We start from the raw sequence: 16,967 nt of genomic DNA on the forward strand, positions 1-16,967 counted from the left end.
CTCCACCTGGTCCTGCTGCCCATAGAATGTTACGGAAAATCAACTAAATCCTTTTTGTTTTGTAGTCTTTGAAGAGCGTATGAAGGGTTGTTGGATTTGTCTGTAAATGAGTTTTCCACCTTTCATACTCGGATACAGAGTCTTCTATTTCCAAAGATTGAATTATATCTCTAACGCACACACGAGCAAGTTGTATTCTTTCTTCTGATGTATTAATTTGCCATGATTTCAGATCGCGGTCGAAAAAATGAAGAAACTGACGCAAAACCAGCAAATTGAATTCGTCTTTTTTTTGTTGTAATTCTTCTGGAGAAGGAGGAATTAAATTATCCCCCGTCTCGGAGGCCGAGCCCGTCTGTGTGGAATTGGTTGGCGTCGGCTGGTTCACGCTGGACGCCGAACCTTCTCCCTGCCCTAGGATGGAGGTCCAGCCCGAGTTGGCCTCAGAAGGAGCCCCATTCCCCGAAACCATACTAAAGATCACACCTCCTTCGTTCGAAACCACTAGACCAAAAAGAAAAATAGACCAAAGATACATTGTATAACCACGAAGATAACCATGATACAGGGCGATTAGAAAAAAGGGGCATGTATGGATAACCAAGAAAAGTCCTTTTCCATATTTTTTTGTTAATGACACACGAAAAAGACCAAGGAGAATGCTACTTAAAAACAAGACGATCCCACAACAAAGTACGAGATTTCCCCCCGCGGTCATTATAGCGCTTCCTTTTGATCCTAGAAAACGTCCGAAAAAACCTCCTCCTACTAAAGCTATGAGTTTACTAAAAGACATGACAGACGCTGTTCAAAAAGAGCTCTGCTCCCCAGAAGGAAAGACTTGTTTGAATTTTCCGGTTGGGTTGGTCCAACTAAGAAAGGCATGGGAGTCGAAAGGCATCGCTTGGGTCGAGTTAAGTAAAGAACCACTGACACAAGGATTTTCAGTCCTTTGGTATGGGCTGGAAAAATTTCCAGAGATACGGAATGAAATCAAAAAGAAAGAAGAGAAATTGGGCTATGTTTCCCGAGAGAGGCCGCCTTCTCTCAGGCCAGCAGTCTTCTACTTTTAGTCGACTGCTCTATGACGGGCTTCCCTCTATCCTGGGCCCTGCTCGCTCGTCTACGCTCCGACCCAGAAAGTAATAATTGAAAAACGATGTTTCCTTTCCTTTCAGTCGAGCACTTCATACCTTGCCTGCATTAAGATTTAAAACTTGTCGTCAAAAAAGGTAGTTTACTTGCTTACTTGTTAGAGTAAGGTCAGAATCAAGAAAAAAAAATGGAAATAGTGAATCAAGATCTAGATGGATCCCTATCTTTATCTCTATCCACGGAGATACCTATCTATATGGATAGAAATCGATCTAGACTATCCTCTATCCGGATAGATATGTCCCTATGAGCGACTACGCCGATCTTTATATGTTTTGGCCACGTCCGTTTCCGCTCCGAAGAGGAAGGTTTGGATCTTTCAATCTTATGTCGTGAGGGATGTGACCTATGTTAGGTCCATAAAATACCACAGCTTTTGGTGTTCTATGATTCACCTCCGAATAATGAGTAGGTAGTTCAATCCTTTTGATTCTTCTTCTCTTCCTAGTAAACTTTTGGGGGGATGCGGAGCAATAGGTCGAATTACTATATAAATAAGAGTTGTAAACTATAGGACGAGTAGGAAGATTTCGGTTTTTCTCGTTTCTTCTCTTCAATAAGAATAGGGATTTGAAATGATACAAATTCCTCTTCATTCTGTTGTGCTCAGCGAAGGAACTGCCTAAGCATACTTTTTTGGATCCAAACTTCTTTGTTCTTTTTAAGTATTCTTTTTGCATAGAAGAACGCAACCGTTGTTGCAAAAACCTGGATTTTAGTAGTAGGCGGCATCCCCTCTTAGTTTTGAGTAGGTGGAACCATTCTGTTTTGGTTCTTCTCCACATTCTTACCGGCAGGAATTTTCCTATGATTTTTTCAACTGATATTTCGATATAGAAAGATCTCCTTATTTCTTCACCGCGGATTCTCGCGTCATTTTCTTGAAAAGATATTAGATCACCGTGGGAAACTTTCAAATGAGTAATGCTTACCATTCTATTATTCACACAAACCCTTCGATGACTTATCGGCTGCCTTGCTTGAGGAATAGTTTCACGAAAATGGAGACGAACCGGAATAACGTCCGATCTTGTTTCTGGATTGAGTAGAAAAGGGATATATGAAGTTCGTTCTGTTCCTCTGTGCATCTCTGTGATGGGTAAATCCCCATGAAAAAGGGGCAACTTTCGTGTAGTTTGTGATTGGATGTAACTGTTAAGATTTTCTCTCGGATAAATCTTTCTCTTAATAGATCTCTTCTTGTTCCTCAATCTTCGGAGAATGCGGCGTTGTATTTTTGTAAGTTCTCTGTTCCGAACATTTCCTGAAAGTAGACGACAAGTTTTAAATCGCATGACCTCTCTCGTTGAATCAGTCTTTTTTGCCACATCGCGTATAACGGGAATCGAACCCCCTCTGCTGCTGGCGGGCGGATGGAGAATGTTCTACTTCGATCCAGCAACTTGTTAGGAGTAGGTTTTGGCTTGCCCCTTTCTCTAATAATAAGGCTCGTAAGACCTCACTGCCGAGCGCCTTCAGCTGGTGCGCAGGAGCGCACTTCCGTTTTCCCCTTACTATACAAGGGGGTGTAATGAATAGAGATCTCCCACCAGCAGTCTTCTCTTCCTATCACTTCACTTCGTTCGAGAGATCTGATCTCATCGGACCTCACCAGGCCGGGCGAAGGGGAAGGAAGGGATGGGCGGTCCGGGAACAGCAAGGGGAGAGGGCTCGTAGCCCCCCCTCTCCCTCTTCCCCACGCCTATTTGTTCCCCCGGAGAGATGCGGAACTCTTTTTTTTTAATAAAAAGATGAATAGATAGGGCCATGATACATTCCGGAATATTGTAAGGGTAAATAGAGTCTTTTCGTCCCCTTTCTTTTCGATGCCTGCCTGAGGACCTATGTGAATGTTTTGGAATGGGGATGTTCGCCTTTTGTAACAAGTAGACCCACGATACGGACTAATAGATGTTCCTACTCTTATCCGAAAGTAAGATCTATTCCATTTTGGTCAGTCCCCCACGGCACGGCTTCCCGCTTTTCATGAATGTGTCTCCCCCTCTGCTTATGTGAGTTTGACCCGCCTTTGACTCTGCTTGCTTCTGACTCCCTATGAGCCGTTTTACGACCTTACTTTTTCGGAGGGTCGGCGGGACATGGGAGCCTCAGCTCATGCATCGGTTTACCAAAATCACCTCCGCTATCCCACTTCCTTCTATTCAAAAAGGCGAGCAGCCCTTAAACAAAAAGGCCAAATGAGGGCTCTTCTTTATATATTACATAAGCCCTAAAGTAGGTAGCCCCGAAAGCCGTAAATGCGAGGTTCTGATAAAGTCAGAGTGAATTGAATTCAGGTATTAGAGAGGGAATTCTTCTTTTTCTCTAAGGCAAAGCTAAAGTCCACCCAACATTCATTCTCATCAAAGATGGGTGCCCTTTTAGTATTGATTTGGATTCCAAGATTAACACGTGATTCCATTTTGGTGATGTTCAGTTTGGCCCAATCTATTCTGAAATTAGATGTCACAGTGGTTCGCATAGTTCTATTAATATTATTGTATTTGGAGTCAAACCATTCCTTATCTACCAATGCCTTCGCTAGACCCTTGTGCTTGATAATCATCTTGCCATCTCGGGGGTTAATATAATAACTCTTTGGCGCTAAAAAGATTCCCTCAATAACATAGCATTCTAACTTAAATTTACCTAATTCAGTTGATGAGACTTCGTCTTCTGGTAGAGGACTACCAAGAACGACAGAGTCAGTATCAGTGTAGTAAGAGTCAGGTCTGGAAATGTATGGATGCATATGGATCCTAGCACATGCTGTGATAGCAGCCGCCAATTGAACCGCTGATATCCTTGGAGGGCACCACTCAGAGTCGGGGACCTCTCTGGTATCGCTCCTGTAAGAGACGACATAGTAGCGCTCGCTAAGCATCTCCGCATGGATGAAATTAGTACAACTTTTCATCAATTGGTTATATCGTTCATAATCGCAGACCTCAGCGACAGTGCAGTTTGGGTTTATACCTAATCTACCGTATAGGGAGTTCATGAGTAACTTATAAACATAAGCCATAGCATCATTACCAGCTCTCTTAGCAGATAGTCTTTTATCATAAACTGTTGATACAAAGCTAACAAATGGACTATCCATTTTTTGAAAGCTGTAGCCCGAGAGAAGAGTGACCCGGTAGCCTAAGTCGCGCGCATACTTCAATTCTTCGCTAAAGTATACACCCACGAATTCGCCGGTAGGGAATACAAGAGTTTTACTACTCGCATCTCTATAGGGTAAGAACGGTCTTTTTATTGTTGGTGGGCAGACAATATGCGCTTCAAAATATCCATACAAGCTGTCTATATCCCGACCTTCTAATTTACTATGCCAGACAGGCTTACCTCCGGGCATAGGATAACTTTTCATTATAAATGGATACAAGGAGTTCACGTCGTAATAGTATAGATTTTCACCTTTCGGGATATAGGTATCGGCATGCCCACCATAGTAAGCACGCCGAATGAAAGTGTCCTCATTCTGATTTGGGATATGAATAGGAAAAGTATTGGGATCGTAAAAGTTAGTACGATAAATCGTGAGAGCTAGCGAAGATACGGTCAATTTGTTCACGATATCTACCTTGTACTCATCGTAATAAATTGATTGAGCTTTTTGCATTACACCGCCTAACAAACGAATATCCTGCTTCATGTAAGATATCAATTGATCTCTGAGTAGGCTCAGATTCGACACTTGCACATTATCATGCGGGATAGAGCCTTTATTTCCTAAGTGAGGACAGAGATTTCTTGCTAAGGTATCAAGACTACCCGGCAGCAGTGTTAAGGAATCCCTTAGACGGAATAGCAGCTTCTTATTTTGACTTTCTCTCCTTTTTTCTCCCCCAAAAAATAGGGAGACTTTCTAACTTTCTATATATATGTGGTTGGTTGTTGACAAAAAAAGACATGGGAAAAGGAAAGCACTTAGACGAGTAAGGTTTTTATCACTTACTTGCTAGAGTAAGGAAGGAATTAGTAAGAATGAAGGTGAACCTGTCTTATTTACGCTATTTCCTTCCTGTCTTTCTCTCTAAAGTAGTTTACAGTCAGAGCGAATTCAGGTATGAGAGAGGTCTAACTCCCCGAACCCCCCGGAGGGGAGAAGAAAGAATATAGAATTTGACTCTTCCCGGAGAAACAACTCTTGCCTCTTCCTGTAAGGCGCTTCACCATCGGCCACTAAGGGGCGGGAAATAGGTTCTAGGGGGCCTATCTATCCAAATTCTGGTTCTAGCTTTTCTGTTAAGAATGTCGCATCTTCGTCTAGACGCTGATTAAAATCTTCTATTAAGCGCTCAACATAAGACCAATCCGGTCTACAGCGTTCGACGAGCATCCAACGAACCATACCAAGTTGGTAACAATGAACCTTACGGAAAACCTAACCAAACCTGAATGGGTGGTGGACAGATGCCACTGGGTGAGTACGCGACAAAAATATGACGAAACTAATTAGGATTGATGTCTGTCGGCTTAGAAGAATACCCTCTATAACCGGCGCCCCTCAATCACATAGAAATACGAATCGAATAGCAACCAATCTGCTTCATAACCGGCATTAGAGCTACTGAAAATCTAGCCGACCTTATCATTTTAACAGATATAGGTGACAGGTCAACACCTGGTCCCCTGAACATCTTTGCAAATTCATAGAAACCAGTGTCTGATATCAAAGACTTCGGTTTAGAAATCTTGACACCAAGATAAGGAATAAGACAATATTTCTATGAGGTCCTTTTGATATAAAAATTTCTACAATCTACAGAGAGGGAATAGGACCTCCCCTGGATTTCGATTTCCTTCTTACTGTAGTTCTTGGAATCTTTTCTTCCATTCTTCTAAGCATTCAGTCTCTCCCATTGTTGTAAGTGAGTCTTATAGCGAGTTCATGTGTATGCGGGCTCATTGCCTAGTGTCTTAGTAAGCCGTACGCTTCTTTTCTTTATTGCTCCAGTGAGCGAGTACTTTTTCTCTTTCTAAGCCGTCGAAGTCTTCCCGTAGCCCCTATGCTCATATCCCCTAGCCCTTAGTCCCTTGTTTCGGTGTAAGGTTTCTCTCTTTTTCTGTCTATCTTTCTTTTTAGTTTGTCTTCCTATTCTTTCTATTCTAAGTGGGCAGAAGCCTTCCCAGTTGAGTTCTTAAGAGAAGGACCAAGCAACTGAAACCCTTTTTTTGACTGAACCATCGTCAAACCTCCACCAACATTGGATGATAGAGGGACGTTCTACCAGCTAAATAGATCAACTTGGCTTTCCAACCTGCAAGTCTTTGCTGCACTTTCTTCATTATGTAGTTAGTTTTCTTTCTTGACACTCTTTTGTGAATCAAAAGCACTCCTAAAGTACTTACCAAGATCATTGGTATGACAAATATTGGTAATTGCTTTTATTGAACTAATAGTACGAATCCGAGTCTTAGGACTCAGAAAGAACTTGGACTTAGAAAGTTTTTAATGGTACTACCGGTCTGCTTTGCTGTAAAAGCCGGGATTTATGGCACTGCTGCCACCAAGAATGCGTCCTCTGGCCTTCCAATGATTGAATAAAAAGAGATAGAGGGAGACAATGAAATTTGACAGTTTGTGTAGACCTATGTCCGTCAAAGCGCTATTTGAGCCAACTATATGGAAGAATATATCCGATACACCTTTTGTAGCTCTTTCTATCTAACATACTCCCTTTCTCACGAAGCAAAACAGATTCTTTGGTGGCAGTGGCACGTGCTTCGAAAGCTGGGCTTGGAGCTATTCCCATCTATTTACGCGTAGTGGGACTGCGACAAAATCTTCAAGATCGCCTTGCCTTCAAACCCAGCCTTCTCGAAGGAAAGTAAGAGAATGCGCTCTTAGTTCTTGGGCACTTTCATAAGCCAATAAGATAGAATCGTCTGTCTGAGTTCGAGAATCGGATGTGAGGGATGGTACCCTATATGAAAGAGAGAGCTACGCGATGTCGGCTAAAGAAGACGGAAAAGTCTTGTTGAAAGGAAGACATTGAAAGCTACAAGCCCCTTATACCACACAAGGGGACACTACCAGACTGAGTCAACAACTAGTTCAAAGCCGGAGGGAAAAGAACAATAGAGATGAAACCTCCTACCAATCTATTTCCAAGCCGATGCTTTGGGTTACTTGCCCTGCTTTCGGGGTGGTCAACAGCCCTACTTGTTCCCCTGCTTTTGGTTGCCAACTAGCTCCTACCACCCCTTCCACCTCTACTATTATTCGCACGCATGCACCTGTACTCTTTATAGCATTCACTTCTCTTATGATCCGCTTAACATCCTAGATACCAATACGACACTTCTCGGCATAATAACTTGATAGGCGCTCCTTCTTTCAGTAGCTCAAGGGCTTGCCCACAGGCATCTTACCACCTACCTTCGATATTTGTATTTGAGCTCCTGGTTGGCATTCCAACTGGAATTTCCTTGTCTTGGTCCAGTAGTGGTCCTTCTTTTCACCTACCTGTCCGCCTTCTTGTACTGATGTGCTTTTTTTCTTTTAATGACTGGCTTTCGCCTAGAATCATACACCCACTCAGAATTCCGGGTATCCTTCATTCATATGGGATACCCTGCTACTTTCCCTCTCGGACCAGTCCTTCATCCGATCCTAGTTCCTTGCCTTTTTCGCCTCTTCCTACTCCGGATGATGACTTACCGGTTTAGGACTTACCATCTTCGGATCAACCAGTCATATATTCTTTAACCGTCTTCTAAGCCCGAGCGAGATGATCTGATATGGTCTGAAGGTACCCGATCAATTGCACTTGATCTTTCTAGCAGCTTACTGGACAAGATTGTATGGGCAGTACCGGAACGTGCCGCCTCTTGAGCTTGGTTCCGAGTTCAGATTTTGATTCATTCTAGCGGAATAAGATAGAATAATAAAAGGGTTTAGTACACGTGGGACTTATGCCTTTTCGGATCAATGAGACAAGGAGTTACTCAGAACTGTAGTTAGGGCCTTGCTTGTTCCTTATTAGATTAGAGTAAAGGCGAGGCGCTCATTCCTTTGCTTCTTTGGCCTATTCTAGCCGTTCAGTAAGAGATTTCGATCCGTTCAGACTGTGTGATAGATTCACCTCTGATCGACTACAGATAGGTTCAGGCTCTTGAATTAGGGATGGTGATCCGCCTCGGGAAAACCTATGTCTACGGCCAACCTAGTTAGTTAGATCCGCATATGCTGAAGGAAGAGTTATGGCATCTCAGTTAGAAAGACGGTAAGCAGGTACAAAGGATGAAGTTCGCTTTTGGCTACGGTCATTAGTTAAGCGGGTGGACAGACAATCAAATCCCGAGCCTCCCCCATTGTCAATGTCTTTAGTTCTTTAATTCATTCTGTAACCGGCTAAACAATTCTCTTGAAAACTCTATTTCTCCCTCTTAAATACCTTTATTTATTCTCATCCGATCCGAGAAGCAGAAGAAGAGGGAATTACCACGAATCATCACATGAAGCTTGACTGTCCGCTTTGAGGCTCATCTACCGCAATGGAGAAAGTCTTCTGCAAGGCTCGATATGTTCATTTTTAGCCCTTCTTTCAAGCTGAAAATCAAGGCTTTTCCAAGCCAAGCCGCGGGTCTATTGAGGACAGCATTTGTGCCTAAGACTTTCACAAGAAGTGATTGTTGCCATGGTTGGTAGATGCGTTTTTCTCTTCCAAGATGATTGATGAACGTTGTCAGTTTCAGCTTCCATGTCATAAGTTGAGAAATCCATGGTAGTTCTCTGGTTGAGGTTTGGGATCAGTTCCCCCTAATATAATAGAAGAGATCACGCCTGCAGGAGAAAAAAAAATGAATTTCATAAGAGAAGAAAGGATAGGAGTCTGTTTTACCGGGTTCTATACTCCATTAGGTTTAGGAATCGATTAGGCTACTTTAGCAATATGCTAAACACATTGAATTCGCAAAGAAAATGGCTGTATAGAATGAGGTCCGCGCCCTAATATGAAGCCTTAAGGCGACATCTCTTATACAACCTAAGACTAGCTGCAACTCTCAAGGGGAAATGTTCAGCAAAAATACGACGAAACTAGGCAAAGAGCTCTTTCTTATCTTAAGTTATCTTAAGATATGTTCTCTCTAGTTACAGTCGCATCAACAGAAAAGAGAAGAGCCAAGCAACGGAACAGTTACGAATCCGCTGCTGATCTATATCTTATCATAAAATTACAGAACAGCTGATCCAGCGAGAGCTGATATCTGGCCATGAACCCATAGGAGGAGCTAGGCAAGGAATAAGACGTCTGAGAAGGGATGCCGAGAAAGCAATTGAATCTGGTGCAAAGTCAGTAGTACCACTACTAGGGCCTTTGAGTGGGAATCTCCTTATATAAGCAAGTGTAGCGAAGTCACCTCCATCATTCTCGATCTCGATTTCTATTGCGACAGAGGGAGGTCTCATAATAGAGTCAAAATCACGATTAGAGTCAGTCCGGATAGGATAAAAGAATCCAATCCGCAGCTAGTCTTGGGATCAAGGTTTCTTTCCTTTGCTGAATCAGGAATAGCCGACTCCAGGTAAATGCTTTTACCAGCTCAAAGGCGATGACTAGTAGATCCCTTTTTCCTGGCTATATGATATCAGACAGAATAGACCGGGCCAAAGAGCACTAACCGGGAGCGAAGGGTCCAGAAGTGAGCGGAAGGAAAGGGAGTGAGTGCACCGCAAGACCAGAGAACGCAACTTGTGAAGTGACCTTAACTCGGGAACGGGGGCCACGAGAAGCCTTGTTTTTGTCTTTCTCTCGCGTCCGGCTATTCCTGCTGAGTCCGAAGGATGAGTCCTCACTCCGGTTAGACGGAAAAATCATTGTAGATAGCGATAGAAGACGCGGTACACAAAGTGGTCTTAGCATGAAGGGAGAAAGGGAGGATGTGGGACCATTCCCGATATCCACTCATTCGATATACGACTTCGAAAGCTTACACGTACGAAATAGCCTAGGAAAGAAGAATCGAAAGCATCGAAGCTTGGAATGCTAGCAGACCCAAAAGCTAGCACGGAATAGGGAGCCGCTAAAGCTAGTTAGAGAAGCTCGTGAGTCTTAGGCCCGGATCACCCATTTTGTCCAGCTTTTGAGGGAATGATAAGTAGCTCGCAACCAAAATGAAGGTATGATTCAATCATCTTTGATAATGCCTTTGATAGTGCGATAGTCTCTTTAGCAAGTAGGCCAATCCGGGAATGAACTAGCCAGCCAGTTACTGTAGCCAGGATTCTTTCGAAAGCCTTTATGATACTCTTTCTTGCACTATATAGAATAGTAAAGGAGGGAGTAAGAAAGTGTATGTACTACGGGCAAGTTCCAGTGAAAGCTCTAGTCGTCAGTCTTTAAGGGAATCTTCATTATGGCACCTCGCGCTAGCTAGGGATATTCTTTTTTAGTTCCCTGCGGGGCTGTCCCACGCCCCCGGGTGAGCTACCTAGACATTAAGCGGCGGAAACGAGGCAATAGATAGCCTATAAGAAAATGACGTAAGTAACGCTCGAAATCACTGATGTACGGAAGTAGACTAGAATCTCGGAACCAAGCTCAAGGCGGCATGTTCCGGTACTGCCAATACAATCTTGTCCAGAAATTCTGAATTAGGACTGTAAGTAAGTGATCAGTAAGGAGAAGCTATCCTAAAGAAAGAAAAAGAAAAAAGCGTTCTGTTGCTTGTAGAATACATTCTATGTCGCTCGCCCGGCGTACGCCTTACTTGTTACTTGACGAGTAGAACTTAGTTACCCGCTTATTGGGATCTGAAAGAAGCTGAGTTTCTTTGCTTTCTTTCGCCCGGGAATTGAGCTAACTGTATTCTTACTGCTAGCAATCAGGAAGAAGATTTTTCGATCGAGGAACGTAGTGTTCGACCATAGGGAAGGAGCTATAGACTTGGAGCTAGCCATATAGAATAAGACTCTATGCGTAGCTACAGACAGGATAAAAGGTGGGAAGATGCCTTTAGCTAAGCTATTCAGGGTCTTTTCTGTACCCAGGATCCGATCCCGTTGATCAGTGATCAGGACGATACGATTGGTTGTAAGACTTGGTTGGAACACGAGGTTTAGCCGAATATTAGTTATTTGTTTTTGAACTGGAATGCCTTCGCTGAAAGTCAACCTGACCGCTTTCTGAACCTGCCCCCACCTAAGAAAGAAGAAGATTCGTTGCGATTTGATAAAGGCGCTTCAAACACAGAATGAATTGTAAGTGGGATGATGGAGAGATCCGGGGTATCAATAACACCCACCAGAAGCTTTGTTCGTAGCAGGGGCGTAAGGCGTAAGCAACAAGAAAAAATCGACAAGGGGCGGGAACTTGAACTTCATTTGAAACTGAAGATTCTCTTTAATAAAGAACGTTAGGAACCCGGATAAATGAAGTTTCCAGCTTTTAGCTCTTTTCACGACTCCGCTGCTATTTCAGAAGATCTTATCCTAGCTGGTCTGGTGGGAATCCCTTTTCTTCTTATTAAAGAAGACTAGGCCTTTCGCCTTCGAACACCAACTTCCGAAGTGTTGATTAGCAAATGTTGAAAGCCGCTAGTTGAACCAAATCTTTAATATCGTATTGTAAGCCCTGAACTACTAACTCTTGCTGCAGAGCTAGCATAAACATCTGATTCAATTGCTTCGCGGCCTTCATACGTCTGTCTTCTTTATCAATTGTAAGACCAGTCCCTTTTATCTTTTATTCCCGAGTGGATTCCCTATTTGATGTACTTTCTGAAGGACTTTATTCTAGTACGAACGAGTACGAATGACTTTCTGCCGAACCTCTCTCTACATGTTCACTAGCCCTTACAAGCACTGTTATGTTAGTTGGTGTAAACTCGACTCAAAGAAAGAAGATTCTTTGGAGGTTGGTGACGATACAGACGCAATGCGAACTAGCGCTCAAGCCGGCTTCATTAAACCTTATTTATAGCGCATCAGGGGATCACACGAATGCTCATATGTAAAGAAAGCCGGGGTCATCCTCTATGATGGCTGGTACCAATCCCGTCTGTCACTGCGCCACACACGGGCCATGGAAATGACTAAATACATTATCTTGATATTTTGTTATATTACTATTGTTTCCCACATCACTTAAATTAATTATTCCTTCCTTTTCGAGATATTCATAAAAAGATCGAAAGAACTCATTCAAAAATAATTCTTTTTGTTTTTTACTGGAATTGTATCGCGGTGATAGAGCCCAGTACCTCTATCACTTCTACGCCGCCTGGGCCTTACCCATTGGAATGCTGGTGTGTTAATCCCCTCTCTCTAAGGATGATGAGCTGGGTAGATATCCCTATATACTCCATTGTAGAAGAGTTTAGGCTCATTGTAGAGAGAGACAGGCCGATCGTGGTTATATCATTTGCAGGGGGATGGCGTGCGTGGGAAAGAGAGTACCATGGTATTATATTGATAGAGGGTCTTCTCTTTCCCTAAAGGTGGACCTATAGTAAGGGGGGTATTTTGATAACGAGAGTAGCCAGAGGCAACTAAAGAAGGATATGAGACAAAGCCCGCTAGAGGAAAGAAGAAGGGGCAGGCATAACCCTAAGACTCCTCTTTCTTCTCCAGTGAAGTCACCTTATTTGTATAGGGGAGGTCTTAGGTAGAACAACGAGAAAACAGTCTTAACCCGTAGGTAGGGTAGGACAGTTCAGTCCAGTCCTGATCAGTCCCTATCCTCCGTATATGAGATGAGAGCTGAAGACCGAGTAAAAGGGCTGGCTAGAATTAGCTCGTTAGCTCGAAAGGGTTCGGAAGGAAAGTCTCGAATTGGCTCGAAAGTAGGCTCGAAAGAAGGCTTGGCTTAGGCTCGGAGCGTAGGTTGGAGAAGGGTTACGGGTTAGGGGCCTTAAACAGGATAGGGCTAGCTGACTGAAGGCCTTATACGGGATAGGGGTTCAGTTCAGTCCCTATCGTGCATACGCTGATTTGTCCCCCGCTCGTGCCCCCTACCCTAAAGGTCATTCGCCTTAAGGAAAGATGAAGCAACAAGTAGGAATGAGAACAAGCAAAATTACATAAATAAGAGGAACATCGCATCTCAGACAGTATCTATTTGGAAAGCTCTTGTTTCTCAATCACAGTATCACAGTACGGGTTATCGGCTATGCGTAGTTGTTTCTCATTCTATGTAATTTCCCACCTCGGATGAATCTATGGGAGTTGGGCACTAAGGCATTATGAGCTCAATTCCCGCTCTTCTAAATCAATAGGGCCTGGGAACTTCTTAAAAGGTCATTGGCAGATAATATGAGGGCTTGGGAAGAGATTAACGGGTTACGGGCTATAGGACCGAGCGAGGGACTACGCATAGAGGTCTTTTAGCGCATTTAACCGAAAGTAAGCTCGGACTGCTTAGACTCTTACGTAGTTAAGTGCCAAATGGGCAACGAAATCAGACTAGTAGCTTTTCTTTATAGCACAGCGTCGTATACACACTAAATCATACTACCTTAAGGCCGTAGCTACGTAGCGGAGGCCTTAACTCCGGACGGGGGGATTCTATCAACAAAATACGAAAGAAGAAGCTCTGCACGGCGTGTAACACAATATCATGATAAGTTGCTTTCTTCCCTAAGTTGAATAGGGGCGAAGCCTGGAGAGATAAGGCGGAAAAAGGCATGAATTCTAGCTTCCTCTTGCCGTGCAGGATAGAGAATCAAGTGGGCTTAGTGGGAAAGGGAAAGAATCCAGTCTCTCAGCTCTCTTGAGGAGGATTGACTTTCTGTTCTCTTTAGTGTAACACTCTTCCCTCTGTCCGGATTTCCTAAGTCAATATTGCGTATTAATCCCCGAGGTCCGAGAAAAGATAGGAATTTCAACCTTAGTTGCTTCTTTCTAACTGCCTTCAGAGGCTCACTTCGCTGATCAAGGATTAGATGCCCGGCACACTAAATATAACTCCTAACTATACCTGGCACAGCTGAGGTCGAATAAGAAGAGGAATGGGTTTATAACAACCTTTCCCATCGGGGAGTCAAGACTGACTACAAGGAACTCTGGGAATAGTAAAAGACGGGAAGATACTACAGAGATGTTATCGGATAAAAGATCATAATCTCTTCAACTGCTACTGATGAGTTCGTAGTTCTTTCCGGATGCTGAGTTCATTGCAGCTTCTGAGTTAGCAATGCTCTAATCTCCGGCTGCTCTTTCACTGGTCGTTACACAAACAAATATAGGATGTCAGTTGAGGCGTGGTAAAATACATGGCTTTCCCTCCTTCGGAGCGGATTCTATGTTATTTCCTTGCTTCCGGTCTACAAAGTAGAGTTTGACTACGTATCCCATACCTACCTATACACATACAAACCAATGCCCTACCAATAAAAGGCACCAACTCATTTACTAATCTCTCCAGCTTCTAATTCTACGGAAGAAACGGAGGAAGAGAAAGACTAACTACGCACCCGTCCGCTGTCAGGTCTTTAGCTAGAGGAAGCTCGTTCTTTCCTAACACATGTGAACTCTTTATGCCTACCCCCCGGTTCATTAATGGTAAGAGCGAAATGGCTATATTTTTTGAAGTTAGGCGCTAAAGAGCCTGAGAAGGCATCTTCTTTCTTCAGTTAAAACCCCGTGCGTGAAGATAAGGGCTACGTAATTGAGGACCTTGAAGCGCCTAAAGATCACTTAGCGAGCGAATCAAGGAGAAGATCTGGGAAGAGAATCACAGGAAAGAATATTGAATTCATCCCCGGTTGGGTAAGAGAAGAGACGTGACTACGTAGTACCAAACTTCCCGGGCCTAGCTTTAGACTTATAAGTTCGAGACTCGCAACTAAATATAAAGATGAAGCTCAGGAACTAACCCTCTCCCTAACTTCGTATCTACGGCCCATTCTTTGATGGGAGGGATTTCCGCTTCTTCCGGAGTTGAAACCCTCTATTTCATATGCAATCTTACTCCGGACTGCGGACTTTGTCTTCCTTAACGGAGTAAGCTGGGGAACTTGGTTGTTCTCTTTGCCGCTAGAGGCTGCTTTTCCTACCTTTGAAGCAGAAGGAGGTTAAATTATCGGACCGGCGGGTTGAGCCTACTTCATCACCTCAGTCAGCTCTATAGAGTCAGATCAGACTGCGCGAAAGGATTTCGATTCTATAGTGTATCACTTACCCCTGATCAGAGCTAGGATTTGGCCTTCGAGTGGTTTGATTCTTACTATGCTATTTCTGCCCTTGCATTTGCACTAAATCCTACTACGAGCTTTATTCCAGACGGGAATGCAACATCTACAAAATAAACTATTCTAACTGCCTCAAAGAGGTCAACTTCGGAAACTGCTATTATTACTTACGTCCTTGTACTTCGTAGGGCAACAACACGCGAAAGACAGCGTAACCGAATTCGAACTCTCAGGCTTCCATATCTGTCTTCCCCTCAGCCTGATCTTCTGACTGACTTACTTCTGGCAAGAAGAAGTTTATGCCTTTTTCCTGCTGCTATGGCAACAGCAATAGAATGCCTTTTTACGCCTTCTATGAAGAAGGTCGGGCTGGTATCAAAGAAAGAGTCTAAACCTACTGCTCCAGTCTTACTCATCCGTTAATGTGTTGACGATCCTATTGAGCAGTTAGCAGCTAAAGTCTCATCTTCCTAGGGCATTTCCTCATAAGTAGCTTCTTCTAAGGCATTTCGTCCTTCGTACCTTCTTCTATAGTATGTTCCCGGCCATTTGATCCAACTGATGGGAATTATGTAACCGGTAACTACAAGCCTACTTAGACGACTATACTTTCTCTCGCTGCTGTAAGGGCTTTAAAAGAGGAATGTCATCCTTTATGGGCTTTTGCCCTAAGATATCAATCGAAAACGGAAAGATCAATTCTTCCTTTCTTGCTTCGGGCAACTAAATAGATCGAGTTAACTCCGGCTTCTCAACAATCTCTTTACGGAAGGAAGTGTAACTTATAATAGAACTACTTGCTGCTTTCCCTAAGTCAATATCAATAGGATTCTCTGCGCATAAATAGGAATTGATTCTTTCATACTTTCTTGCTGCTCTTTCTCATCTCAAGTCAGGAATAGCTGTTTTCACCTTCAGAAGTGATAAAGATAAGGAAAACCACTCAACTCCACTAGAGAGGAAGGAGGAAGAGGACGGGCTTGCTTTCTTTCCTAAGTCCCAAGTATACACACTAGTGTGAATGACTGCTGCTACCTTTGCCTCGGTAAGTTCCCATGGATCAGAGAAGATAGGGGGAGATCCTAAATCTCTCTTAGCGAGCGGATAATCTTACTAGAGCTTTGCCTCCGAAGTACCTTCTTCGATTCAACGGCTTATCTACTTCTTACGGGTCGACTTTAGCAATAAAGAAAGACCTGCTAGCATCCATTACTGAAGATACTGATTAAGGCTTTCAATCAAAGACTGATAAAGTCTAATCAAGCACGGCGTCTAAGTCAATCTCAATAGAATGACTTCTTTACAGCTTTCGTCGTAACACAATCTAAATCGAAGTATTCATCTTCGTAAAGATCTCTTCTGACTGACTTCTTGTTGCCGAACTTCCCGGGCTAGCTTCTTCATGTTAGACGGCTTGGTAAGAGTCCGTTACTTCAGATATGGCTTAAGGCTCGACTTAACTTCTTTTTACTGCTTACAGGTCTACTGAAATCCTTACTTCTTGAACTCCCGGTGTCAGGGCATTTGATCCCACTTCTGGGAATGCAACAACAATAGATCGAGGAATGAACTCAAGTACGGCTTACGGGGAATGATAGTAAGCCAAGCTAAAGTAATTGATTCTAAAGTATCTTACTGGTGAATCTATTAAATAGCTAGATAAAGTTCTC

General features: G+C 43.3%; 2 protein-coding genes across 2 annotated transcripts; both read right to left on the bottom strand.

Moving 5' to 3' along the window:
- LOC114757205 (ribosomal protein S4, mitochondrial) lies at positions 1-2,485 on the bottom strand. Its single transcript, XM_028946207.1, is given in 2 exon segments — positions 1-2,455; positions 2,458-2,485. Coding segments are annotated over 2 exon segments (1,062 nt in total). The 3' UTR covers positions 1-1,421.
- A 963-nt stretch (positions 2,486-3,448) lies between these two features.
- Positions 3,449-9,986, bottom strand: LOC114757193 (DNA polymerase-like). The gene is made up of 4 exons (XM_028946193.1): positions 9,791-9,986; positions 9,347-9,552; positions 6,627-6,691; positions 3,449-4,994 (listed from the first exon to the last, which is right to left on the bottom strand). Exons 1-4 carry the CDS (start codon positions 9,984-9,986, stop codon positions 3,449-3,451), a joined length of 2,013 nt encoding a protein of 670 aa, XP_028802026.1.
- Positions 9,987-16,967: the final 6,981 nt, after the last annotated feature.

The sequence above is a fragment of the Neltuma alba genome, unplaced genomic scaffold, assembly GCF_004799145.2.
Source record: "Neltuma alba isolate B1F8T4 unplaced genomic scaffold, ASM479914v2 tig00010580_pilon, whole genome shotgun sequence".
Taxonomy (NCBI): Eukaryota; Viridiplantae; Streptophyta; class Magnoliopsida; order Fabales; family Fabaceae; genus Neltuma; species Neltuma alba.